The 26,983-nt window shown below is 45.1% G+C and overlaps 3 protein-coding genes across 12 annotated transcripts in view; 2 read left to right on the plus strand and 1 right to left on the minus strand.

Annotated features, from left to right (window-relative positions):
- Window positions 1–10,232, plus strand: part of LOC111833344 (potassium voltage-gated channel subfamily A member 1) — a 36,219-nt gene extending 25,987 nt beyond the window's left edge. For 5 of the 6 annotated variants that reach the window (XM_023791533.2, XM_023791534.2, XM_023791535.2 and 2 more), the window contains one exon: window positions 6,917–10,232. The gene's annotated coding sequence lies outside the window, so the exon portion shown is untranslated. The remainder of the gene's footprint in view (window positions 1–6,916) is intronic. The other variant, XM_023791537.2, reaches the window with a different exon arrangement.
- Window positions 10,233–11,927: 1,695 nt separating this feature from the next.
- On the plus strand, window positions 11,928–24,240 carry LOC111833340 (stimulated by retinoic acid gene 8 protein homolog). 3 transcript variants are annotated; one of them, XM_023791527.2, is made up of 9 exons: window positions 11,928–12,036; window positions 12,269–12,448; window positions 14,168–14,243; window positions 14,423–14,510; window positions 15,207–15,344; window positions 16,735–16,981; window positions 18,999–19,060; window positions 23,077–23,188; window positions 23,962–24,240. In XM_023791527.2, exons 1-9 carry the CDS (start codon window positions 12,022–12,024, stop codon window positions 24,034–24,036), a joined length of 993 nt encoding a protein of 330 aa, XP_023647295.2. In that variant the 5' UTR covers window positions 11,928–12,021; the 3' UTR covers window positions 24,037–24,240. The 3 variants fall into 3 exon arrangements, with proteins under 3 accessions (XP_023647295.2, XP_023647294.2, XP_023647296.2); XM_023791526.2 differs by having other exon boundaries at window positions 11,947–12,036; window positions 12,243–12,448; XM_023791528.2 differs by having other exon boundaries at window positions 11,947–12,036; window positions 12,243–12,448; window positions 15,222–15,344.
- A 366-nt stretch (window positions 24,241–24,606) lies between these two features.
- The window catches only part of large1 (LARGE xylosyl- and glucuronyltransferase 1), a 55,160-nt gene continuing 52,783 nt past the window's right edge, over window positions 24,607–26,983 (minus strand). For all 3 annotated transcript variants that reach the window (XM_023791523.2, XM_023791524.2, XM_023791525.2), the window contains one exon: window positions 24,607–26,632. In XM_023791523.2, the coding sequence (XP_023647291.2) occupies window positions 26,435–26,632 (198 nt within the window). In that variant the 3' untranslated portion in view covers window positions 24,607–26,434. The remainder of the gene's footprint in view (window positions 26,633–26,983) is intronic.

Here is a 26,983-nt window from a genome sequence, read left to right on the forward strand (position 1 = left end):
CGCGTTCTGAGAGTACTATTTCTGGAGACGTTAATTTGCATCGAAATTAGCATTAAATGAAATTTTATTGGATGTAATTTCAGCCTTGCTCATACAGGTAAACAGGTTAATGCGAGTGTGCTTAATACCCACGTTTAATTTATTTTTGTTTTATAAGGGAATAATGTTTTGTCGGTATTAATAGTTTTATCGCAATAAATTACAGTTATATTACTTAAAATGTTTTACTATGCAAACGTTTAACCAATGCCTGTCATATTTAATTAAAAAAAACATTTGCTTTACACCACATGCTTTCAAAACTTGCAGGTACATTAACTTCACCGAGATCAGAGGTATCGCTTCTATACGCGTCTTCGTCCAGCAGGTGGCAGCATTTTATTAACATTTCTTACAGGGATCCTGAGTGCAATACAGCAAATCTTCCCAAGTAAATGTATTACCGTACACACCCCAGAGAAGGGGAAATGATTTTAAAAACGGTTTGTCATCATAACGTGTCATCAGACATGACTGTGCTGGTTTTAACAGCCCAAGCAATTTCAGTGAATAATAGTAACACTGGAAATGCTGAGTACTTCTTTTTCATCTGTTTCAGCCGAAGACAATACAGTGCTGTTAGACTGAGTCTTGGGAGAATATATCTGCTGTACAAATTTAAACTGAGCAAGATTTTTATTGAAACAAAGTAAAAGAGTAAAAACATGTTACAGTCATTTTAGATATAAAAACAACTAAGAATAAATGTTATTAATAAAATATCACCTAGGATTTAATAATCACACAAATTCACAATAGGCTACTAATATAAAAAAAGGTGAAAGATGAATATGCTATAGTAGTCCGCAGAGTCGCCCCGGAGCGGATTGACGCTCACACTCCCGGGACAGACCGCCGGCGATTCGAATGAAGGGCTAGGGCCAGTCTGGGCATCCGTGTCGATGGGCAATATGCCCCCAACACCCCACCCGTTAAAATGTGCTTATCTGCCCTGCGTGCCATGTGAATTACGAGTGGGGTGTTTAGTTTCCAGGGGATCGGCGGCAGTCCGACGTGGAGTAATTGTAATGTAACAGCAATTTTCCTATTTAAGCTGCCACCAACTTTTGTAAACCGGTACAGTCCGGTAGTCATCCCCAGATTCCACACACAAGAAACGGTAACCAATATACAGTGTACCTCAGTTCTCAAACTCATTAGAACTCAAATTTCTTAAAAGTCGAACCAACCAGTTCGAAAAAAAATTACCTAGAACTCGATCCGTATCTCAGAAGTCAAACCGTGACCGCCGACCTAAGATAACTTGTACATGCGGGGAAATGAGTTTCTCAGCAGAAACAAAAGGTAACGCTTCAGTCTAAGCTTTGCATTCACTGTGATAGCATCATGCATGTTTACTCTAGCCGAATACATATATTTAGACAGTAAAAATACATTTAGACCAGAGGTCACTAACAGGCGGACCGCGCTGCGGGTCCAGACCCAGAAGCTGTCCTATACGGGCCCGGACCGATAGCCAAAACATTAAGTTATTATTTAAAACCTGACGCTTCTATTTTATCCGGCGCAGCTTTTGTGGTCTTTTCGGTAGTGGTTTAGCAGTAGAACCGCCATTTCCCACGCCAATGAACGTCAAACACCTCTAACTGCCAAGCTAGACGTAGTTCGGCTCATGCAGCCCTTCGTCTGCGCTAATGTGCCATTAGTGTTAATAGCAGCAGCGAAGCTAAAACCCGCAACCAAAAAGTCGTAATGTTCCTAACAGAGTGACTGGTCTGTCCTGAAATCCTACAGCTGAAAAGTTTTTAAATACAGTATGTATTTTATAACATGTTGGATAAATAGACGTAGTTTATTGTTGATTTCATGTTCATTGAAGTTTCTGCTTTTTAACATATGTATAAAATAATGTTATCTTATATAAATAAACTCAGGTGAAACAGAAAATGTACGTTTTCATGGCTGCCAAATCTCAAGCATCTGGCATGACACTCACGCTTTCAGACTCACGCTGGAAATCTTACGGCAAATCTATATTATTCCATTATAAAACCTAAAATTAGCTACGTCAAAGGTGTATTTACATGGTTAAATACAAAAGCAGACTATTTACAAGGTAAGAACTGTTACATGTGTGTGCAGACATCTAGAATTTACCATCTCACTCCAGCAAGCTAGCCGAAGTTCTGTGTCACGTGACAATAAATATTGTCAAAACGTTTTTGAATTGTACTGAATTAATTTGATTTGACAGTCAGGTACTGATTAAATGCAATGTTGATGCAACTAATAGGCTACTTAAATATATATCACACTAAATAGTTAGACATTATGATATTGAGGACCTTTGTTTCAAGAAATTTTCTCTAACTGGACCTCTTTAAATTTTAGTTGAATACCCCTGATTTAGACAATGATAAACAGTAACAGTAATTATTATTATATAATAAAATACATTTAAAAATAAAGATTTCTTATTAATTATTTTAATATTAATAATAAACCATTAATACATTTAATTATAATAATATTGTCGTGCCGAGCAGGGACGGAATGGAGACAAAGGCGCAGACGTCAGGGTATCGGGGAATACGGGGTTTAATTACAGGTAAGGCAGGCAAAACGCAGACGGACAATACAATGACCGGACTGAGGAAACAAACTGAAACGCGGACTAAATACAGAGAACTAAGCAGACAACAAGCAGAAACAACTGATCACACGGGGATTCCACATGGGGTTAATGAGGGGGCGTGGCACGCGGAAGGAGCGGACGATCGGGGCAGGACATATTGGTTTTTTTTAAACTTTACACATTGTTTGGATACATTTATTTTCTTGCTTAAATTACTGTTTTGATAAATGTGCTTATATGTGTTAAGTACAGTATATGCTCTTCCTGTTTTATCCGGTTCATTTTGTGTTTAAATGCTAAAAAACATATTTATGTGTAATTTTTGGGGGCCGGGAACCAATTAATTGGTTTTTCATTATTTCTAATGGGGAAAATTCGATCAGAACTCGAACTTGTTAGGATTCGACCCAGAGTTCTGAACGGATTAAGTTCGAGGTACCACGTACTGTACTTTCCTTTATTCTTTACAAAATATAATGTTCATAAAAATGCCAGGTTTAAGTGAATGCAGGCGGAAATATGGGTATGCTGTCTAACCTACGGAATACCAAGACAGGAACTAACGCCACCCACCATCACGCAGTATTGCACACCCCCACAAGGTCTAAAGAAGGGATAGGTTAGACTTTAACACACTTTATTATTATGCATATATAATCACCACCCCAAATTCAGTAAGACCAGACGCAGCAAACCGTCACTCTAAAAGGGTAATTACTAGACTTAAATGCTCAATACATATAAAACATTCCCCGATAAACCACCCACTTTCCATGCTAAACCATAGCAGATAACCCTCCATAATTTCCCCACACACTCTCTCTCTCTCTCTCTTTCTCCCTCTCACACACACACGCACACACAATTTATTTAACAAGATTAAAACAACCACTGAACTTCCCTCTGTCCAGCAGCCGCCAAGACCCCCCCCCCCCCATGTGTCTGTAGCTCAGTCTGTAGGCACCGGCGTACCGATTGGCCACAAAAAATACACAATGTCCCTCGCCGGTCACTCCATCCGAAAGTTAATCCAACATGGCCCCACGCATCCTTCCCTGCCAACTGGGCATCCAGCAACGTCCCTGCCCCACGAAGCACCCCTGCCGTCTCTCCCTCACTGAAAAAACTCTTAAAACTTCCTGCGGATGCAGTCAGAATCAAGCCCTGCTAATCCCCTGAACCGCTAAACATCCACATGATGACATTTTCCCAATCACATATCATCACAATATGTTGATCGCGGTGGATCAAAACAAGCGTGTGGCACGGACTGTGGTATTGGATGGAGCATCGTAGGAGCATTATGGAGAGAAAATATTTGTTTGGAATATGGTCAGGATAGGAGGACTCAATGGAGACTGGATGGAGTCCTCTGAATGGAGGCTGGGCAGGTTTACTGGAGCTGGGAGCAGGGATGGATGTGAAGAGATACCAATGCTACCCATGTTGTCACCCCACATAAAAAAGGATTAATGTAATTTGTAAGCGGAATTATAGTAGAGAGGCATAAATATGGCTGACCCCTGATGGCTACACCAATTTGCTACAATGGCTACACATTTTCTGCAGGCGCCCCCTGGCTGCGAGGTGATAGATAGGCAGACAGGCTAATAGAAGGAGAAAAATAAACAGTAACAAAGACCAGGGGCCTGTACTACGAAGCGGGGTTACTGGCTTATCGGGGTAACTTGTCGGATTTAAGGTAGTCTGGGCAAAATGTAAGTGAATGAATATGAAGTCCATTTAAGCTGTGGTACCTTAAATCCAACAAGGATTAAGAGGGCTGCTGCTGGACTTGCATAAGCAGAGCTGCTCCTTGAGGTGAAATTCTGACGCCATCCTGCAAGGTCATCAGGTTAGATGCATTTGACCGGAGGGCCTTGAAGGGTCCATTTGCACAAATGATTATGTTAGGGGTGGGGAGGGGGCAGGTGTGTGTGTATGTGTGGTGGTGGCAGATGCGGATTGCAGCTGTTCACAGATGCATCTGAGGGCTGCCATGCTGTAATAGCAGCAGGGGCTGGAAGCGCGCAGCTGCCAATCAGGAAAACTCAACTGTGCCAATCGGTTTCTGCAAACGTGAGGGCGACGTTTCCCAAGTCAACTGATCAGATCAGTCTCTGCTTTACACAAAGGCTGCATTCAGCCTGAAATGCACTAGCCTTGCAGTGTAGATAATACTGTCCTTTTGCACTGCAGGGATATGAATGTAAACTTCAAAACACGTATTTATCATGAATACCCGTCTAATGCAAGTTATGGAAAAGCATGGAATAATCCAGGTTCCCCGGAATGTGGTGGAACCTGGCTCAGGAGGCGCCGGGCAGAGAGCAGAGGTTATCCTGGATGCGATGCCAGTCCGTCACAGGGCACGCAGACGCACTGAGGCACAGAGAACCACAGTGTCAACAACGAAAACAATAACATTCCTTGATAGCATTTCCTTAGTGCTCAGGCTCCCCACTCTCTACGCTTATGCGGACAAACCCCCTCACCTTAATGCAGAGGGTTTGTGGGGGGGGGGGGCTCCATGCATGGGTTAATGTATCCATCCTTATTAACAGCAAAGATGGTGGATCCCATCTCAAGATAACCTGGTCTGATGGATGGATTAGTTCTCCGGACGCCCGCAGCATATTCCAACGCAGAGAATCAGGGTGACGCGCAAGGAGAGCACTGCATGCCGGGCCCGACGCTGTTCTTTAAGTTGCCCTTTTGCTGGATGATTACAAAGGATAGCAGTGGGGTCTCTGCTGCACAGCCCTGACCCGGACAGCAGGGGGCAGCAGCGGGGAGGGGCAGGGAGGGCAGCTTTCTGTACCCTGCACAGGACGGAGTCAGAATCGGCCAGGAAGTCAGCCTCTCCGTGACAGTTAGAGTGCAAAGCTAAAGGGGGTGTGAGAAAAATGAATTCAAAGCATGTAAGTACAACCACAGAGACCTCAATGTTTCTAAAACGCTTTTATGCAGTGGAGCTCGTTAACACTGAACCCTTCAGTCGGAGAAGCACACTGTACTTTTACAGGCCCGGTTTTTCATTTGTCTCATGTAATAAGATTTCTGAGTGTTTGTAGTTAGCGTTTTAGCATACTGGATTACTTCGGAGCCCTGGAGCGACACTGGCAGTGATGGACAGCTGAGGAAATGAGAATTCATTGGTGTTCCTGTACAGTCTCTGTACTCTGGCAGTAATGCGAACACTGCCTCCCCTTCCCACCCGCCCACAGTGAAGAATGAGGGAGCATTAGTGCCACACGGGCAGATTCGGCTTTGGTCCTGGGCATTGGTGCAGTTAGCACAGCCAGCTAGCCCTGGGTGGGAGCTGATATCATCATATAACCTTGGTGGATCCTCGGCAAGTCTGCATCCCCCCCCCACAAAGCTTCAGTAAGCATCCAGCAATGGAGAAACCTCTGAGGGAACATGGATGTTGTCGGGAGACCTGAGCTACAAAACCAAGAGCTTTGTATTGATTCATAGCTCTGCTGTTCTGTCACTCACTTGCTGATACCATCCAATCTAAGCTCACCCTCTTGGCAAAGGTACACCATGATTGGTTAATGAGTCATTAGCACCACCCACTATGGAATTCCTTGATGAACTTGCAGAATTAAGCAACAGTACAACTGGCAGAGCATGACTGTAATGGCTTCATGTTGTAGCAATTGCACCTGGCTTATTGGGTGTTTTAAAGGGGTACAGCCTTCATGAAGGTGATCTGCAATTGATTTCAGACTCGGTCAGGTCTGTTAGCCAGGGGAAACCCAATGGTGAACCTCAGCACACATGCATGCTAGGAGCAAGGTGAACTTGGGGATCTCTTTGGGAAATGGGTCTATTACCACTCCCCATTCCAGCCAACCTTATAATCTAATCACTCCACAGCTGGGGGGGGGGGACTGGAGGGGACTATTGACCAGGCTGTAATAATAAGCGAATTATCGGCAGACCTGAGACTGCCGAATGCCAGCATTCATCCTGCTCCCCCCACCTTCTGCTGGGCCCGTTATCTAGCCGCATCACTACAGGGCCCCCAAAGCGCAAGCCTGCAGAGGAAATGCGGAAGCTGACTGCGTTTCACAAGCAACACATCACCATAATGGTGGATTGATGGAAAGCAGCTGCAGCAGAGCAGCCATCGGTATCATGGTTAAGGGGCTGCAGCTTTGATTAATAACCTGACAACAGGCCAGACTCAACAGAAGTACATGTCATGCCAACTTATGACTGACTGTGCAATCTCTCTCTCTCTCTCTCTCTCTCTCTCTTCCCCCCCTTTAGGTTTCTTGTAGGGATGCCACCCAGAAACCATAGTGAGGGTCTTGGGGAACCTGTGCCTTGAACAATGATTTATTACCAATCATTTAGTGTGTCGCTGCTGTCGACCAACAGATGTCAGTTCCCTTTCCGGATTCTGCAAAGGAGAGAGTCAAGACCAAACAGCATGGGTGTGCGGACCCCCGTGGACGTCAGACTGCACGCGTCTCCTGTGTCTCAGTGATGTTTCGGAGTCCCGCAGACATTCACACTGGAGAGCTGGCTGGATCACTGCAGGCTGGAGGACCGGACGCCCATTTCTCTGTGCAATATGAGTCCAATCACGTGCAAGTCCATTTTTACTGACTCTACTCAGCTTGCTTATTTTTATATTTCTGCTTTTCTCAGTTTTTATCTTTCTAAAGCCATCCACAGGTAGAAAGCGGAAAGCTTGTGTAGAGGACCAGGGTAAATGCGAGCTGGCCGGGTGTCATTTCAGCTGAAACACTGGGGCTTTGTTCTTCATTTCAGCAAGTTTCAGTGGCTAAAAACAGTGAGACATTTTTGCTGTCATGTCAGCAGCAGTTTCAGATGACAGCTGATATGTGACTGAGTCCTTGTTTTCTAAATGCAGTGTGAAAGCAAAAGACAAGGCAAGGAGTTTTATTACTGTATTTCTTGCATATAAAGGCATTAATATTTGTTTATTGCCTATTGGAATGGAACTTCACAGAGTTCCCTCCAAAAGTATTGAGACAGGGAAGTCTAAACTTTGAGTTTTACTATGAATGCTAGTAATAATTATTGTTTCTCATGAAGAAATGATTTGGTGAAAGCCCTAAAAAAAATAATTTTTATTATAAGAAAGTTATTTGTTTTTGAGTCAGACAGACAATGAACACTCACTTTTAAACCCATATAATTTTATAGGAACAAAATTCATGGACAAATTATAAAAATAATTATATATGGACATCCTTTTAAAACTCTTGCAAGCTCACCTGTTTTGTAGAATTTACAATGAAAACCAAAGACGTTTCTTTATTAGAAGTATATTTAAGTATATTTTGAAAGGAAATATTCTCTTTCATTTAAAAATTAAAGGTGTCCAAACAAAAGGAGGAAAACAGAAGAACTAAATAAAATAGAATAAAAAAGATTGCAAATATAATTACTGAATGACCAGGCCTGGGTCAGCTGAAAAAAATATCTAGAATGTCCTAAATAGTCAAAAGATCATGAGATCAAAAAGCAACATCTAATCCAGAGGATATGAAGCCCTTTTGTGACTTCTAGCTATCTTAGAACCACTTACCCATCACCGGCACACTCAGTTAAACCAGTCCAAGACCTGATGATTAGTTAATCAGCTGAAACACATTATCAAGTGAAACAATAGATATGTGAGGTATAATAGGGGGTATTTGGGGGTCCCATAAGGTACGATGGAATGGTTAGCAGAGCTAATGAGATTTTACCGCAGTTTCCCCAACAGCCATGTGCAGAAAAGTTAGGTTATATGTCTGGACAGGTGAGAGCAAGAGGAAGCTTTAGCATCACGGAGAAAAGAAACAGAGGGCAGATGGCAGCGAGAGCCGTTTACCCGGGGGTGGATGGCCACGGTCAGCGCATGACCAAGGGGGGGTGGCTCTGCCTCAGCCATGACGTAGCGGACGTCACCGGCAACAGAGCAATTACGACATTTACGGAAACACTTCCTGAGCAGAACGCAGGGTGCAGCGTGAGATCGACCAGGAACGCGTGGTTCCTTTTAGGCCACGGAACTCACTCAGATTAATTTGTGGGAAAATGGTTATTATTCTGCGTCGGTTTGCAAATTCCAATCCAAGCAAGCGTGCTTTTTAAATGCTGAAAAGGGGGAGGGAAAAAAACTCACAGTGGCTTCAGCGAAGCCCGACAATGCAGCCCAAACGATTACGTGGAGGGCTGGCTTATCAGTGCCCACAGACTTCATGCCTTTTCTCACAAAATGATATGCAACAATTACTGACTTTTATACGTGAACCTACTTAGTGTTTTTGTGTCCGCTTACGCAGAGAAACTACTGGGCTATGTGTTTAATATGTGGAAATATCTACGTGGAATTACCCAAAAAACTATTTCATGGCTGGTCAAGGTGAGGGGCAACCCACCCTCAGTGTGAAACACATATCATGCTCTACTTTCCATCAGTGACATCATTATAAATACAGAACGCCTGACTGCAAACCAAAAAACAACAGCTTCTACTTGGCTGTTCCAGTACTTTTGGAAAATTCTTTTGTACTGTATAACTACCAGTTCCTGTCCAGATCTGAATCTCCGTGTCCATGCTTTCAGTCAACCGACGTCTATGTTCCTTTACCTGCTGTCTTTGTTCTGTGAGAGAGGGCTCGTTTTGTCTTTCTGGAAAAGATTGACTAATGCATCGCCATGCCAACGAATTCAATTCAAGCTGTATATGTGAAAAGGAAGAGGAGACTCTGGCGTTGGGTGAAATTTTGCTACGCAGTCAAATTCTGCTTCATTTCACTGTATTCATGCCCAATATCACTTCTGTTTTATATACTGTGAAAGAGGATTATCTTTTTTATCTCTTATCTTGAAGATATTTAAGTTGTAAATATTTTTTCTCACAACCCTTATGGAAATTTTTACATTTAGTTTTGTAATAGTATATATTTATAAAGACTAACATCATACAAAAGTTTGCATGTTTGCTGCGATACTAATTAATAATATTCAGATATTAAATAAATATATATTCTGAATTAAAATTTGGTGGAAGCAGAAATTTAACAGTGTAGCAAAATCTGACCTGACAATTTACATTTGAAGACAGAACATCACCCCCTGCTGATGTTTAGCATCATGAAAGTTCACAGAGATGTGCAGGACTGAGTCACAAGTGTTATGTACACCAGTCTGTTGTGAATTTGTTAGGCCCACGTCAAAATAGTATGTGTGTGTGTATGTGAATCTCTTCATGTTTTTACTGCACTTGCTTTATACTGAGAAATGTTTAAAACTGTTAAAACATAAACATTGTAAGCTAACTGGGATAGTCACTTTGATGACCTGTCATTGGTTGATGTGTGCAGTGCTCAGGACTCCGTTAAGCTGCCTGTGATTAAATAGCATCACCATGTTCATGTCATTTCCCCAAACAAAGCTGCCAAAATTGTCTAAGACCAAAATGAATGATGTCCTCTTATTGTAATTGGTTACAGTGTTCCCCATTTCAGTCCAGCCCCTTTAATGTTACACTGTGTTTTAAAGGTTATTCAATGTTATTGGATTGATCCGAACAAAGCAAACAAAATAAATAAATGAAAGCACACTCAGATTCCTTTAAATCTCTTTTTCAAGCCGCAAAATGGCTCCACACTATTGGATTTCCATCGTACCGCATTAGCTAAAAAGAAAACAAATTGAATCAATTACATTTCTGACAGTAGATGGAAAATAAACAAAATGAGTACAGGGAGATTTGGGGGCTTAGTGCACAGCACTCATGCCACTCACTTCAAAGGGTGGAAGGGTGGAGTTTGAGTCACACTCCCGTTCAGTCCAAAAACACGATATGCGGTATTGTCTGCTGTATAAGACATGAAATGGGCTTGTAACCCAAGCTCAAGGCAGCGGCATAGGAACTGGGGGTGTGGTGCGCCCATCTATCCATCCATTATCGTGACCGCTTAATCCCCACTGGGGACGCGGGGAGCCCGGATCCTATCCTGGGAACAACGGACGCAGGCGGGAACCAACCCTGGGCGGGCGCCAACACACCACGGGCGTAGTCATTTGTCATATCCCAAAAAGTGAAGAAGCAGTGTCCCCCCAATAAGAAACGCTACGCTCTTGGCCCTAGGCTCCCAGTTACCCTGTACTGCACCAGCAGTCGAAAGACTGATGTCTGTTTAAATATTTAAATATTAATTCTTGGCACTAGGTGGCAGCCTTACGTGTCCTGACAATATTACATTCGCCAGTCAAGTTAGATTTAATTTGACTTTATACATCATTTATCCTCGAAAACAGATATAAGCAGTCACGCAGTGACTGAAAGCTACTCCGTGTTCCCAGCAAGAAGCGTAACAACTTATCACCAGTCTGAACGGACTGGAAGACACCTGCACGCAGCTGCTGGGAAGGCATTACGTCTGAACATAACACTATCGATGAATCAGCATCTCTTCCGTGTTTCTCTGGTTCAATCCATGCTCCGCAATGATGTGTCAGTGTGAAAAGTACAGATGTTCCGTTTTTATTCACTAAAGCACATTCATAGACCCGAATAAATGTAAATATACTTGTAACCCGTATGACAGGCCAAGGTCTTTACTGAAACTAGGCAATCCAGTATTATTAAACAGCGTTTGCAGCCGTTCCCTATTCCAATGTACTTTTTTATCAATGCTGGGGAAACAATGAAGAGGATATGAGACGGCGGACAAGTGCACCATATAATGTATAATTATCCGACGGAACGTTAATGTTAACAAATAAATTGGTCATATATATTTAGGGGGGTTTCAGTCGTATTGCTTCAGGGGCCTAAGCCCCCTAAGGGTCAAATCCAAGAATCGCCCCCTATATGTATATATAAATACCTATAATAAACTACGTGAATAAAATGACCCATAGGAAAAATCAGTGCCTGCTTCAAAAATAGTGTTGCAAAAGGGAGCCACAGAACTAGTAATTATTGTTTATTTAACCGGTATAAATCTCCGTTTTTAATTTTCTGGACGTATAGTTTGCCAGGCTGTCGTAGTTAACTAATGCACAGGCTGTGCTGAAATTATATGAAAATGGATTTGTTTCTGCGCACGGCTAACAGAGGAGCGGGAGCGTGAAAACAATTTCTAGGCTACTTTTCATAAATGCGATACCATTAAAGCGTGACATTTCCCGTCCACCACGACCCCCCACCCACCTCCGCGGAGCGAGCGTGCCATGTGCCCCGGCAGCCGCGCAGCACAGGTGGGATTTCAACCAATCATAGCCGGGTACTTCTGAGCGCAGCGACGCGATTGGACGGCCGACGCACCCCGCTTCACCACGTCTTACCTTAAGTGATCCAGGGCAGCCGGAGATTGCAATAGTGCAGCGGCACGGACAACGCGATGTGGAGGAAAAATGTGCGTATCCCATAAAACGCTGTGTTCCGATTTATAATTCACATGGTAAATTGCTTCAGCGCTGCTGGGGTAACATTCATGCAGCCAAGCAGCCTGATCCCGAACATAAAGCGCCCTCTATCGGCGTCATGAACCAATTAATATTAATGTAGGGGGGGGGGAGACGCCCTTCAACTTATTTTCGGTAACCAGTGCTATATCTGCAGGTCTAATAATGACTACCCGGTTTCAGCAACAGAGGTGTGCGATGGGCAGAGGTAAACGCCGCGGGTCCGGGCGGAAGGGTCACGGAACGGAGCGCCAGCGGGAGCGGAGGCGCGTTCTGCAGGCGCACCAGCGCGCCGCCGTCGGCCACCTCTTCGATAACTTGAGGAAAGCGGTAATTCCCGCTTCGGAAAAAAACCCCGCCAAGGTAATAGGGCTGCTAATTAACTTCCTTGCCAAGATAAATACAATACCAGCATCAAAATTATAAATGGGGAGATATCTGAATTGGTGTTTTTGTTTCTACGCACATAATGTTGTGCAACTTCTTAACTGTGATAAAACTGAAGTATGGAAAATGCACATTTTTTCTCCCTTAAACAGCATTCCCTTATCACCATATCACCAGCGCCGAACAGGTTAAAACATGCCTTAATTTCCTTTATTCGTTTTACCTTCTTTTTGCCGCCATAATTAACTGGATTGCGCAAAGCTTTAATCGACAAGAGCACGAGCTACTTGTATAATGGGGAGTATGATACTATGCTTCGACTTCGACTTGGCGGGAATGACATTGCATCATTGCAATGTACTGTAGTTGTTATAAGGCCAGTGGAGGAGTCTGCCTGATATACCCTTTCGTGGAGGGGGGTGCGTGAGGTGGGGCCTATCTGCATTGTGCTTGCAGGGACCCCCAGGCAGGGTGCAACATTGGGTCTCCTTGGGGAGGGCACAGATGGCTGCCGAGGTCACCGACTCCGCAGTGGGGCTGACGTGAGCGTCACTCTGGGAGCAGGCTGAGCGACCGCTGGCCGCACCACAGCCTGTACGCTTTTCGGCTGTTTGTGCTGCCGGAAAATCAGGACCTGGAGTTTGAGGAAACAAAACTTTATTAAGATGTGTGCTGAGAGAGTTGTTACAGACTTTCAAACCATCAGGGAAATACCTCAAGAAAATAAAGTCTCCTTTCCCCAATACATGGGGGAGGGACAAGATTAAAAAAAAAAAAAACTAGCAGTCTTGCATAATTTATGCCTTTACATGGACTCCCAATAATATACCCTGTGTTGCCGCCCCCACGCTTGGTCTGACCTGCATATGCATGTGTCTCTCATGGAGAGCATGACTGATATGTAAAAAGACGTTTCTCCCTCAGGAGTGAGTGATGCATCGCGACTGTATTCTGTCCTATGTGGACTCTAGGGCTGATGTTCTTGTGCTGTATGTCTCTGGGCAAACGGCATCCAGCAGCAGACTCTGTGATGGGATTGCAGACGGCCTTAATGCCATTATCCAGTGCTGGAAAGTCGGGGGGCCCTCTCCGACATACCGTGCTGCTTTTATTCCTTCTGGCTCAGCTCTCGAAGCACGTTTGGGAAGCCGGTTTATCCAGTGCTTGTCATAGACAAGGGCTGCATTTCACCTGCAGAGACACATTCAAGATTCCAAGAAAAAGGATTTCTGCATTCTTAATATTAAAACCAATAACTTTAGTTATTCATGAACTTTTCCTGCTTTTTAAAGGAAGAGTTACTTTTTGAATGACCTTACCAGATGCCTAGGAAAGAGAAGGAGGATAGATATCACTTTAGTGTTCAGTAGTACTGACAACTTTGAAGTTATTATTTAATGGCGTGAGTAGCATATTCATACATATTTATGTAGGTAGATATTTGACCTAACTAAGTGCTTAAATGCCTTTGTTGAGGGTATCTCCATGTTGGTGCTTAAACCTGAAAAGATTTAGCCTGTGTTCTAAGCACAGGAAGCCCAACCTGAATTTGACGCAGAAAATTGCAGAGGGCTTTCAGAGAACTAGACTTGCTTGTCAGTAGTGCTTTTTTATGTTCACAGTCTTGTGCATGACAGAGGTTAAGGGAATCTATTTAGGACTGCAGTGTGTACAGTTTCTGCATCTGTCTGTCAGTGGAAGATCCTGAAGCAGGCAAAGCACTTCCTCCAGCAGCGGGAATCCCTGCTCAGCACACTGCTGTCACTGAAGGGTGAGCATCTCTGGCAAGACACGCGGAGAGCGTGCGTGGCGCAGTGCTGTGCAGTGCCGCGCAGTGCCGCATATACTCAAAAAAACGGGCATTATTTCCAGCATGAAACACATAATTCTGAATAAATATGTCTCTTTGTTTACCCACACGGTTTTTCGTCTTTAACTTTGACCGTTTAGAGACGTTCCTTGGGGGCGAAGATGGGCCGTTCACCCTGGAGGATGTCAGAGAGGAGTACAGAAGCCTGCACACTTTCTGCAGTGACAGGTAAGTCGGCGACTGCCCTCTTATCCAACACTAGAGGGCAGTGTGCATCCATTAAGGTTCACGAGGATTTGCCATAGTGTAACACTTCCAGTTTCTGGCCAGAGCAGAACGAACTGGAATTCATCAAACTTTGATCTAACCAAATGGCCTCTTATCTTACTGCTGATAATACCACAGAACTAGTGTCGCTTAAATTACTGTAGCAGTATATTTACATGTTTATAATCTACACTTCTGTGAAATAAAGACCTGCATTCAAGATTTGTTACAATATTGTTCCACACATTTCGAAATGGGGAGTAAAATGTAATTACCATCATAGAACTGCATCACTTCAGGGTCTGTGAGTTCCCCAGAGCTGCAGAGACAGTGTCTGACATGTCCTGTTGATAATTGAGAAACATTGGCTTTTCCTGTTCCCCCTGGTTCCACAGCAGGCCTGACATTCAGGCGATTACATCACCTCTCCTCCTGATTATGCGACGCAGTTTGTATGCTAATGTGATAGCAGAAAAGGTTTAGTCGATATCCAAAGTGCATCTGTAACAGAAGAAAGGCTTGCTGGCCTTTTCATGAATTGGGTGGTGTTCAGTAAGTAAACATGCTGAGTGACCACTGTCAGCTCCACCCACCGGCGCCCCGTCGCATCTCCGCCTCTCTGTTGACCTCTGCCTCACACCCGTTGCTCATCCTCAGCTGTACTCCCTCCAGAGCAGCATGTCAGGGAGGATCTCTGCCCGTCTCGGCTGAGGTCCCCGTGGGCAGGGAAGACGAGGGCCTGGCTCAGTCTCGGTCCTGCACCACGTTCTCCCCAAGCATCCTGGAGTTCGAGGGGTGAGTGGCGGTGCTTTTGTCTGAGGGTTTACGGCACATATGGACGCTCCTGGCAGCCGAAAGCCTTTCAGCTCGCAGTTCCAGCTCAGCGTTGGGAAATGAGTTCATTCACTAATATAAATCTATTACGAGTCTGGAATGAATCAATGGCTTGAAGACTCGGAGCTCTCAAAGAGTCAACAAGGTAAGTTTATGTGAGGCGGCCCTCCAGGGTGGATCGTGGAGGAATTTCACTAATAGAAGGGTAACTCACACAAGAAGTGTTTAGTGTTGTTTACTCATGTATGAAAAAACACAGAAACACAAACACACTACGACATCCCGGAAGGCTGGAACCTATATGCCATATGAGATAAATTCAGAAAATATAGGCATTAATACCTCATGGTATAATGTAATAAAGTGACTTCAACCTGTTTATTGTATTTTTTTGCATGTGCTCGAAGTGCCAAACGGAGACGGATGTATTTATTATGACATCAACCTTTTCCACCTAAAAACTTGTTAAGGTTGACATAAAAAATTTGCCTAAAAGCAATACGAATCACATCCACATAAACGACATAAACCACATAAACTACACCATGTTTTTATTTGAAGACAATAAGACGATCGGGGGTGTTTTCATCAGTTATTTATTTCCCGTGACGTTTTCCCCTTTTGATCTATGGTGACGCTGATATTAAGCTTCATCACGGCTTCACTGAAGCCTCGGTTTCTGAGGTGAGAGCAGGCAGAGCAGTCCATACGGGCGTGAACATCGTGTAAATGTCTCGCAAATGCCTGCTCCGCAGTCGCCAGGCCTGCGTCTTCGCTGAAAGCCACGTTCCTCCCACAGATTCAGGGGATGCCGCTTTGAGTATCTTGCTTCACATCAGTATTTGGTTTTGGCTCCAGTTCCATGTTACTGACAGTCACGTAAGCACTCCCTGCAGCAGTAAGCGTCGTCATCCTTACGGGTTCCGAATTGTATTACATAATTAAGATCATAGTTAAATCCTCTTCCCCTGGTGCTCTGAAGTGTTTGCCTGCCAATATTAGCTCCTGTGTCCCACGAATTCAGAACTTGGATGTCTGCTGCCGAAATGCCCATTGAATCGGATATACAAATGTGTGCGAGGGCTGAGCGTTTAGTGCAGAGATGGACAAGGCTGGATTGCACAGCGTCCTCCTGTGGCGAGGGGGGAACCTTCCTTGTTGCACTTTGACAGTTAGCCAATTTCTCCCCTTGAAATGATATCCAGCTTGAAAAGCAAGCCTGAGGTGGAATGAAATAAGGCGATAAAAGAATCAGACACCGGGCTGCAGATTAGTCTGTGTGGAAGTCCGGTGCCTCTGTGGAAGAGGTCAGGTGACACCCCCTGGGGATCTCCCCCCCCCTCCCTTCCAGGTACCTGTCCTTCTATAGGCAGACAGTGGAGCTGCTTCAGCAGTGTGGGGTTCTGTGTGCGGCGCAGGCACACCTGCCCGTGGTGTCGCAGGCCGTCTCGGCCCTGTGGAGGAGTTTGCCTGCGGAGCGCAGGGCCGCCTTCCAGACCTGCAGCCAGGAGGCCCAACTCCAACCCGGCTCACCCCAGGGACTGTCGCAGACCAACAGCCAGGGGGCGTCCGGGTCTTCCGGCTCCACCTTTGAGGAGGTAACTACGTTTAGGCCGAAAGACCGGCTAGGAAAGGAAAAGAGGGACTGGAAGTAGTAGCACCAAGGCTTCTGTGAATAGCTGAGACAGAACTTGCTGAAGTAGGAAATGCTACTGTGCCTTTAAAGCACCTCATAAGTGACCTCATAAAGAACAGGCAATGGGCCCATTGAAATGACACTTCCCAAAGTGTCTCAGTGCTGGCAATTTTATTTTTTAGGAGGTAGTTTATCAGGTTAGGAATACGGACCAGTCAGGCCAAGAGCCTGTCTGATGGGCAGTTCAATAGTAGCAGTACTTCTTGTTTTGTCTGGTTTTACAGCCACCCCCCACCCCCCCCCCCCCCCAAGAAAAAAAATACACACTCTCACTGGAGAAATTCCTTTGTGGGGAATTGTTATAAATGTTGGAAATAAATGACAGAGAGAACTCAGAACGAAGAAAAATGGGGTTTAAATGGCGCTTTCAGACTTTCAGCAGCCCGGCCTCATTCCAGTGTCCAAAATCAATGTCATGAAAGGGAGAAAATTCAGCTTGCAAATACAGTTATGTCTACCTTAGAAGCTAGGAGCTTGGGAAGAGGGCTGCGTTTTGTGCTATGTTTTATTTAGGACATCGTTGGCTACCTGCCCGAACGGCAGAGTACCGCTGGAGAATCAGGAACCGCTGCTCTCTCTGAGAGAGAGATTCACTTCACATAAAGGGACTGGTCTCATTGATCTTAAACATGCAACATAAACCCAGATGTAAAGGGTAGTAGTGATGCTTCAGTAGCAGTGAACCTTTCAACAGAACAGACTTATATGTCCCAGGGGAGAAATCCCTATCATGGCTCAAGTCCAGTCCATCAGTAGAACCTAGACCTCCCAGGATCTAGCTCCTCCTGAGGGACACCCCAGCAATCCCAGACCAGCTGAGAGCTGTAATCCCTCCAAGATGTCCTAGGTCTACCCTGGGGTCTCAGCCCAGTGGGACGTACCCAGAAAAGCTCTAATGTAATCCTCCTAAAAACACAAATCGCCACAGCTGGCTCCTCTTGAACTGGGGTAGGGAGAAACATCTCTATGCCAAGGCTCCCCGGGATCGCTGATCTCCTCACGCCGCCACAGAGAGCCGAGCCAGCAACCCTGTGGAGAATCTTTTCCGTTGTTCGTATCTGCAACCTTGTTCTTTTCACCATTGGTGAGGATGGCGATGGATAAACCACAAACAGACCAGTACAGAATGCATAAAATCACTACATAATTCTGGGATGTAGCGCATTTCAATTTAACAACTTCAGTAATTATCCATCTGTACATATGGACATTTGTTAGCTGTTCAAACCAAATTGGATGTAATAAATGAGGAAGCGCCTTACTTGCATCACAATGTACCGCTCAACCACCAGCAAATAGGGATTGTCAAAGCTGTGAAGTTGCCTAGTTCAGATCGCTGAAGCTATAAGGAAGGAAAACCCAGCATTTGTTGGAGATGCTCACTTCACTTGAAGATAAGAAATACTGCACGACAAACCCAAGTTTTCAGATAATGGGCTCCCAACTTAATGGTGTTAAACCCTAGAACTGTGCAAATCGTAAAAATGCCAATCAGCCCACCTCTGGAAACGTGTTATATTTTATCAGCATTTTCTATAGTGCTGACTTGATGGTATGTCCACATGAAAGGGGTCCTTTCAGTTTCATTCCCATTTACGTGAAGAAAATAATTGTTTCTGATCTAAAGTAGATCTTAAAAGTTTTTGGTTGTGGCTTGTTGGCTCATGTTGGAAGATCTGCCTTGCGGGCAGCTGGTTTAAGGCCGTGGTGGGAGCCGGCTGCTGCTGTAGGGGCCTTGATAATGGACAGTTTCCCAATAAAGACTAGCTACATGTGCAGATACCCCACCCAATGAACCATGGGACCCAAGAAGCCAAATGGTGAGATGGGGAATGTGCTAAGTTATGGATTAAGGGAGACCCAGTTTTGTGTAAACCTTAAACCATAGATCACTTGACTTGTTTTTGTTTGGTTTTTAGGATATGTTCCAAGACGCCTATGAGGTGGTACAGAGGGAGATGGATTCCACTTCTGAGGACAGGTATTCTGATTAAACCATCTGCCGTACTTCAGGAGATGTAGGCATTAACACCAGTGGCACCACCCTGTCCTGGAAATGTCCTGTGGATGCAGAATCCTAGAGAAGCCTAACATGCAGTTCCCACAACTGGGGGGATTGTGGTGCAAGCGAACTGAACAACACATTATCTTACTTAAAACGACGGCCCAGTGATTAATACTTGTTTCATCCATTCTAATGTGCATATTTTATACTCAAAAGTCATTCATAGAGTGCAAAATCCATGATGCAAAGTGAACAACTAATTGAAGTAATTGGAGAAGACCCAACAAGTACATGTAGTCTTGGGTAAGGGAACAAAACAATGACTGCCATTCACAAATAGATCTATCCACTTTTACTGCATAGGGTTGGGGGGGGGAGCTGGAGTCTATACCAGGCAGCACATGACAGAAGGCAGAGCACAGACACAAACACTCATATGCGAGCGAGCACTATGGGCAGTTTAAAGACGCCAATGAGCCTAGCCACACAAACACACTTTTCATATACAAATAGTTTTCTGACCTTGTGCCTCTGGATTCCTCCTGCACCTACCACTTTCATTCCACACATCCTCTGAACAGTCTGTTTATATTATGTTTCATGGTGTATCAGGCCCACCTTGGGTCTTTCATGTCCTGGACCAGGCCAGTCTGATAGTTCTGCAGTGGTGCCTCAATGAATAACTAACACTTGTAAGGGTTATCGACACTATTGATTTTGCCCTAACAGACAACAACGCTACAAATGAATAAATAAAACAATGGGCAAATCAATAGATTGATTAAACAGGGAATTCAATCCTCTTCATATCCGGCTTTGGCCTCCGTTGTAGAAAACCAGTTTAAACAGTTTGTTGAGTGTTGCACATCATTGTTCAGGAATTGGTGTCATCTGATCCTTATACACATGGCCTTAGTACTGGGTAACTTCTATGATTCCGCTAAAACCTGAAAAGATCAGGTGGGTCCGGGGACAGTGCAGTCTACTCACGTCCCCCGCTAACGAAGAGCGTCTGGGACACGCTTACCGAGACCATCTATCACAATCAGTGCGTGGATGGACTCAGAACGCCAATGTGGCGTGACAGCAGCCCCACCGAAGCTCGGCTGGGTCCCATTGCAGCCCGGCCGTTCTCACCCTTCGGCCAAGCCGGGGAAGCGGTCAGGTCCCTTTTTGTATCGTCGGGGTAGAACATACAGTACGCAATGGTAGGCTGGTTTCCCCTTATCGAAAATCAACAGCTTCCTTGGCACGCGCTTCTAGCCATGCAGGGGATTACTGAATTATATATCCATCTTATCAACATCACATATTCTGGAATGATGGACATTTCGGTCTCAGAGAAAAGCGAAGGCGAACATATTGATTTATCCGACAAAGAACCGCACGGCCCGTTTATGTAACGGAAGACTGCTAACTGCAATGCAAATGCGTTTATCGGTGACAGTCAGCGCGATTAACAGTGTGATTAAGCTCCAGCGATGACAGGTGGGTTTGGGTGAAACCCGGCGGCCGGAGCGCACGGCCATTCCCGCTCCTGGACTGAGAAGCTTAGCCGCAAGAATTGTTGATAGGGAGAAGATCTAATCAAATATCACTAACGAGGACCTTTTCCGGGAATCGAGTTTGCTCAATGAATTATTCATTGTATTTTTGCCTTCAGAAGCAACATAAGGGGCTGCCATCTGTAAGGTTGTGATTAGCTGACTGTCAAACAGCAGACGAGTTCTGCTTTGTTCCTAGCAGTCCTGCTGAGGGGCCCAACTCCGGCCTGTGCAGGGAAGGCACCTGTATCAGCTCCGCTCAAGCATCCTGGGCTGACCCTCACCATGGCCCCAGGCTTCTTTAAAAGCCATTGCTTTTTATTTTTTTTTAAACAAAATGTTGTAGTCCTCCAGTCTCTCGGTACATAGAAAAGGGGGTGTGGAAACACTCAGCCACCTGTTTTATTTATGGAGACAATGTGAAGTTCAAAAAAATATACCCCCGCTTACTCACTAAGGGATTGTGCTTGCGGTGGGGGGGGGGGGGGGGGGGGGGGGGGGGGGGATTTATCCCTGGCAGTACAGGGCACAAGATCAAATGTATATGACTACAGTTTTTTCTCTTTTTCATTTTGGACCTTTTAGAGCAAACAATGCTTATAAACTCAATTTTTCTAGTTGCACATTTCATATCTTTCACATTTTGTATATGTTTGAATAATGCAGATTTATAATAATAAAAATCCGTTACTTTTCTGTCCAGAAGTAGCATTACCTTTAACAAATTTTAAAAAATAATAATTAGTTGACAGTTACCTTATGTGTGACTAATTGAATTTGGTTCACTAAACAAACAATTCAGCTCCTTCCAAACAGTGCTTCAATGAGAATTTTAGAAAATAGTTTTCATTAATTTATTTATTCATTCAATTGTCACCAGGTCTAGTATCTTATTTTTAATAACATCTGCATATTTTGAATCAACATTGTAAACTGGCTAAGTGTAGCTGGAGGATGTTAGAAAATAAAGTTCCCAGTGCATAATTACTGAAGTACAACACTTTCATTAAAAAAAAAAATAATAATAAAATTCATTAAAAACACAGTAGATATGAATCCAGAAAAAAGGTCAACCATGAGTTGGAGAGGTGGTCGGATTTGCTTGTGTGTCACTTTGGACAAAAAAGTCTGCTACATAAATTTCATATAAATTAATAAATATAAAATAAAGGTATATGTAGATAACAGATTCACTGTTCAGACGCCTGCATACCTTCTATGTGTGTGATTATTTCTTCTGCGCGCAGGATATGTCTCTACAGCCGGATGCGTGCAGTCAGCTTTACAGAGTGTAGTAGTGAATTAGTCAATGTTTGCCAGGTACCGTAGGAGCCCAAAGCTTCCCCGGCTCTGGGTTTGGGGCGTGAGGGGTCCGTAGGGGCTGCCACTGTTTGGGAACTGACCTCACATAGCTAGATACCTGCCTTTACACGGGCAACTCTTACCTTAACAAGTCAGACTTGGCCTAACGATTCTGTAGACTCTCGCGTCATTTTAAATTCCTTTAATTGCAGGTGTGTGGTGAATTGCCTTAACTCTCCATTTCACACTGCTTTTAAAAATACATTTAACTTTGCAAGTTGTGATAATGTAGTTATTCACTTGATTTCTGAGTAGGAGGCAAACAGATATTAGACCAAAGAGTCTTGAGTTCCCATGCAGTTAATATTATAAACTGGAATCCTGTACTGGGTATTCCCTGCCAAATGCCCTGTGCTGCCTAAAATATGCCAGAAGATAGAAGGATGGATGGATGGGCATCTAGGCTGTATATCCATTGCTTAAGTTTCACCATTTACTAATTTCTACCTGAACACCGACACTAGTATAGTAGCCTAGAGCGCACAAGTCAGCCTCGTTAATCTGTGCAGACACCAGGAATGGTGAGAGAACGCATAATTACAGCTCGACCGCATTAAATTCATAATGAATTCTGTTTTAATTGTCCCTCTCAACACAGTGAGAGACCTTGCTGCAATCAGGCTGCGAGTTCACCCGCCCCCAGCGCTCTGAATTTATATGTGCAGGGGTGATCAATACGTTTGTTTTGCACCCTCCTCCCCCTCCCCACAGCCCCGGCCGTTTCCCACCGCTGTGTGATAATGAGGGATTGATCCGATGAGGAATAGGCCTCAGTGGAGCCCCCCCCTCTCCCACACAGCTCAAAGATGCCTTGATCCCGCTGTCGGTCCGTGGCAGGGCGGCTGGCGGCCCCGCATGCTGATTTCTAACATGAGCGTGGCCCCACAGACATGGGGATCACGGAGATGGAGAGACTGTCACACAGCGGTAAAGCCGCAGATAAGCCGGTGGCCACTGGGTGGCGTGTCTCATCAGAGGTCCTGACATAAGCACCGTACCCACCTTGGGGTGCCGACAACCCATCTTAAAAAAAACAAACCCATTTTGTCTCTTGCCACCCCCCTCCCCCCTCCCCCCCTGGGGCAGCCCTCAACTACAGGCCCAAGAGGGAAGTAACTTCAGCTGTCTGACGGAGATCTACAGGAACCTCGCGTGCTTCATAAAGACCCAGACAGCAGAGCAGCTGGAGGTCGCACAGGTAAGATGGAGCCGAGATGGGTGCACGGAGTGGGGGGTGGGGGGGGGGGGCAGGGCTAAGAGGGACAGCTGGGGAACAGAAGGAGTCCTGGATACATTTGGTGGCTGTAATTCTGTCGCCATAACCCCAAAGAGTGCTGCTACTTCTTTAAACTGGTGGGACAGACAATAAATTACAGGTCTTCATCTATTAGCTGCCGATCGAAAAATGGGCGTTACAGATTGCAGATGCCAAGGCCGGTCAGCCCACTCGGCGGCCCCCTTGTGCCAACTGAATGGTGTATTTGGCAACTTAGTTTCAGTGAAATTGCCCAATATGACCCTTTTAACCTCTGTCAGGTGTTAAATGATGGAGTATGGATCAAGTGTGGTCAAGGTTAATAAGGTGCTGATGATCTAGCCAGGAGTGGCGTTACCCTTCCCCAGCTCTTGCCTGGAATCCCGGATCCTTACAAGGATTTAGCAGGACACCCCACTGTCCAGCAGAAATCGTAAAGGGCGCCTTTAGGTACTTGAAGGTAGTGGGTCGGCGATGACGCTTTGGTCTTAGTTGAGATGTTACTGTATCCCCCCCTCGCCTGCATCATGTGACCTCATTACGCAGCAGTAAATGCTTATTCAGCTCCTTCAGATGCACCTCATCAGCCCTCTATCCACATACCCCTTGGGCTCCATAGAAGTGAATAGTGCCCCCGGCATGGCACACCTGCCCCCAGGCCGGCCACACTGTAGGCCTGCTGAATGTTAAGACACCCCCTGCCCCCCCCCCCGCAGGACCTGTGCCTGCCGTCGGACTACGACACCGTTTTTCTGAGGTGCACTGAAACGTTTGACGATGAAGACTTATAGATGCCGTAAATCCAGAGCCAGCCTGCTTCCCGTAGCCTTAAACATCTTTATAACATACCTCTTATATTCCTGTATTTTTCCCCTGGCATTTTAATCAATATGCAAATATTCTTTTTTTGACTTAACAAAATTGAGTTGTTTGGAATCTGATGTCCCAAGACCCTGCAGTGTTTGTTTCCATAAATAAAGCTGCTCCCCTGCTGAGGTGTGTGTCTGTCCCCTCACTGCACACAGTCCGCCGTATACAGTCCCCCTGCGGCTGGATCACCGCTGGCCTGCTAAAGGTTGCTTGGATGCTTCATCACCGCCGAGGAACTTCGCTCGTTCATTACACGGCACAATCACACCGCTACATTAAATTTTAACTGAATAATTAACTCGGGGGAAACTTTTAGTACCCTTTGTGATGAAAGGAATGCTGACTTGGGGGCAGTGCTGTAAGAAGTGCTAAGAAAACCCCATTAAAAGTTCAGCAGGAGGGCATAAAGACCGAACGAGCAGATGTTACGAGGCGAGCCTTTTAAAAAAGCCCATCTCTCTTCAGCGTGCAAAGACATGATGAGTAGCGAGTTGATTTCAGTCAGTTCTTTTATTCAGGTAGTAGTTTGTCTATCACCACTCCCCTAAACAGACATCTTAGTCTCATGGTCTTCGGCTCTCGCGCCGGACGCACACACTCGCACACGCAAACACACACTCATGCCTACTTGCTTGTCTTCCCTCCCACACACTCACACACTCCTCAGGGCAGTAGAGCTTAAGCTCAGTTACACCACGTGCGGCGGACACCTTTGCTGCAGCGAGCCCCCTTCCTGCCCAGGCGAGGCCTACAGGGCCGGCGTCACTCAAACAGCTACGCTAATCTTCACCTGGAGGTCATCACACCCCCCCCCCCCCGCTGCAGTCTCATACTTCTGGACAGGTCCAGCCAGCACCTACCTCTCCTCCCATCTGTGGATAGTGCATTGTTTTCTTTGCCTGTTTGCTGTTTTCACATTAAAACTTTTAAACACATACTGATACAAAATACTGACAAGTAAAAACAAAAACGGGTGATGTCCTTCCACTCTCTGTGGGAAACGGGAAGTCCACCTGGACACGTTGAACGGTGCAAGTCTAAAGGTGTGTCGGCTTCTGAGGACGCTGCAGGGACATCGGAGGGCAATAGTGAGGCCGGAGTAGCTGCTGGGGGGGCCTGCAGTCCGGTGATGTCAGCGTTTTGGATGTGTCAAGTTACGGGGACTGTCTAGATCAGTAGCCAATCACATCGCTGAGCGTGCTTCCATAAGCATCATTAGTGACTTGGGTTCCACCTATCAACCACCATCAAGCTAATCTTGGGATGCCAGGAAACAAATTATACAAGAATCTTTCATGATTCACAGTTCAACCTTTCTTTCAGAGTTTCTGTGCAGTCAATGCATGAATAACTTTGCAATAAAGCCTCTCAGACTGAGTTCGTAGCCCCAAGATGTCATCATAGTTACCTCCCCTGCAAAGTCAGGACTTACTTTGAGCAAGACAAGCAATTAATTTTGAAATAAAATTTGCATTAGCAGTCTCTAGAACATATAAAACATTTCCCTTGATTGCAACAAGCATTTTTGCACATTTATTCTCAATGGTGGGCGTCACAGCTTAATATTTTACTGTGAGATATTCCAGGATATTTCCAGGGCTGCTGTTACAGGTATAATTGTTACGTTTCTTAGCATTCAGATGCCTAGTGCATCGGCCTCTCTGGCTCACTGGGTGGGCACAAGAGGACAAACCCTAAGTCTTCCTTCTACTTATTAGCAACACAGCAGAAGGGGCATTGCCCCAAAGATGGAGTCTTGCAGCACTCATCCGTCTTGGCTTTGTTGAGCACTTTGCTGTTGGCACAAAAATGGCAACACTGAAATGAAACCAATAAACACAGCTGGGCAGCTGAACGGAGCACAACTTGCCGTTTAGTCATGGCATGGGCTCGGGGGAGGCCTTCCAATGGGAACGTCCTTTATTTGCTAGCTGCGTATCGCGGCATTGGTTGTTTGGCATGTGTTGGTTATTTTTCTTTAAATGTTGAAGCTGGAGCCCATGCATATGGCAGCTTCACCGGCCAAGCCAGACTGCTGGTGAAGGCAAACACATCCTCATCCTCATCCTTCTGTTTTACAGATGTCTGTCCTGGTCATTTTCTACACCACTGGCTCTCACATGAAGGCGTAAACAATACACACATACCAGAGACACGGCAGACATTCTTACGACCCCTGCGGCTGAAGTCCAAAGGAACCTAGAGCTGCACGGACAGTCTGAAGGCCTAACCACACCTGAAGCGTCCCACAGAGGCCATGTAGAGGGTGTCCAAGCATTCCGCCCCCAGGGCAGCCGCCCTATGCGCAAAGCGAGGGGCCTAGCTGTTGTTCTCAGCTGTCATGTACTTCAGCGCCGCGAAGCCATAACGCCGTGACATGTTCTGCTGGAACTCCTCCTTAAGCGTCTTGAGGCAGACGCGGTACTGCTTGTTGGAGCGGAACTTGGTGATGTCGAAGCTGGGTGCGTGTGGCATGTGGATCATGTAGGCGTTGGGCAGAACCACAAACTCATACTCCTGAAAGAGAGTGGATCTGTTACCATAAGTGATACCACAATCTCACTCTAAGAGAGGGCAGGTTACACAGCAAGACTTGTGACTAACAGTGAGAACCATTCATCTTCATATGCAACTGAGTTACGTGCATTCATGTAATTAACTTCTGCCTGCGTTTAATGTTCACATTTAAAAATTAAACCACCACTAAAGTGAAAGATGTTTAATTTGAAATGTATTTAGAGCCAATTTCTCAACCTTGCTCAGAATAAAAGGGATTTAATGATCCAGTCAATATCTGATATTAATTTAAAGCTTGTGAAATCATAGGCTCCTTTCTGGACTTGGTGCATCATCAATGAACCTCAGGAC

This window comes from Paramormyrops kingsleyae, chromosome 1 (genome assembly GCF_048594095.1).
Source record: "Paramormyrops kingsleyae isolate MSU_618 chromosome 1, PKINGS_0.4, whole genome shotgun sequence".
Classification (NCBI taxonomy): domain Eukaryota; kingdom Metazoa; phylum Chordata; class Actinopteri; order Osteoglossiformes; family Mormyridae; genus Paramormyrops; species Paramormyrops kingsleyae.

Bases quoted from the DNA above. Each gene is read 5' to 3' on its own strand.
- LOC111833340 (XM_023791526.2), top strand. From the start codon at position 12,251: ATGACTACCCGGTTTCAGCAACAGAGGTGTGCGATGGGCAGAGGTAAA. The intron at 19,061-23,076 runs GTATTCTGATTA...CCCCTGGGGCAG, and splicing joins GATTCCACTTCTGAGGACAG to CCCTCAACTACAGGCCCAAG. The intron at 23,189-23,961 runs GTAAGATGGAGC...CCCCCCCCGCAG, and splicing joins AGCAGCTGGAGGTCGCACAG to GACCTGTGCCTGCCGTCGGA.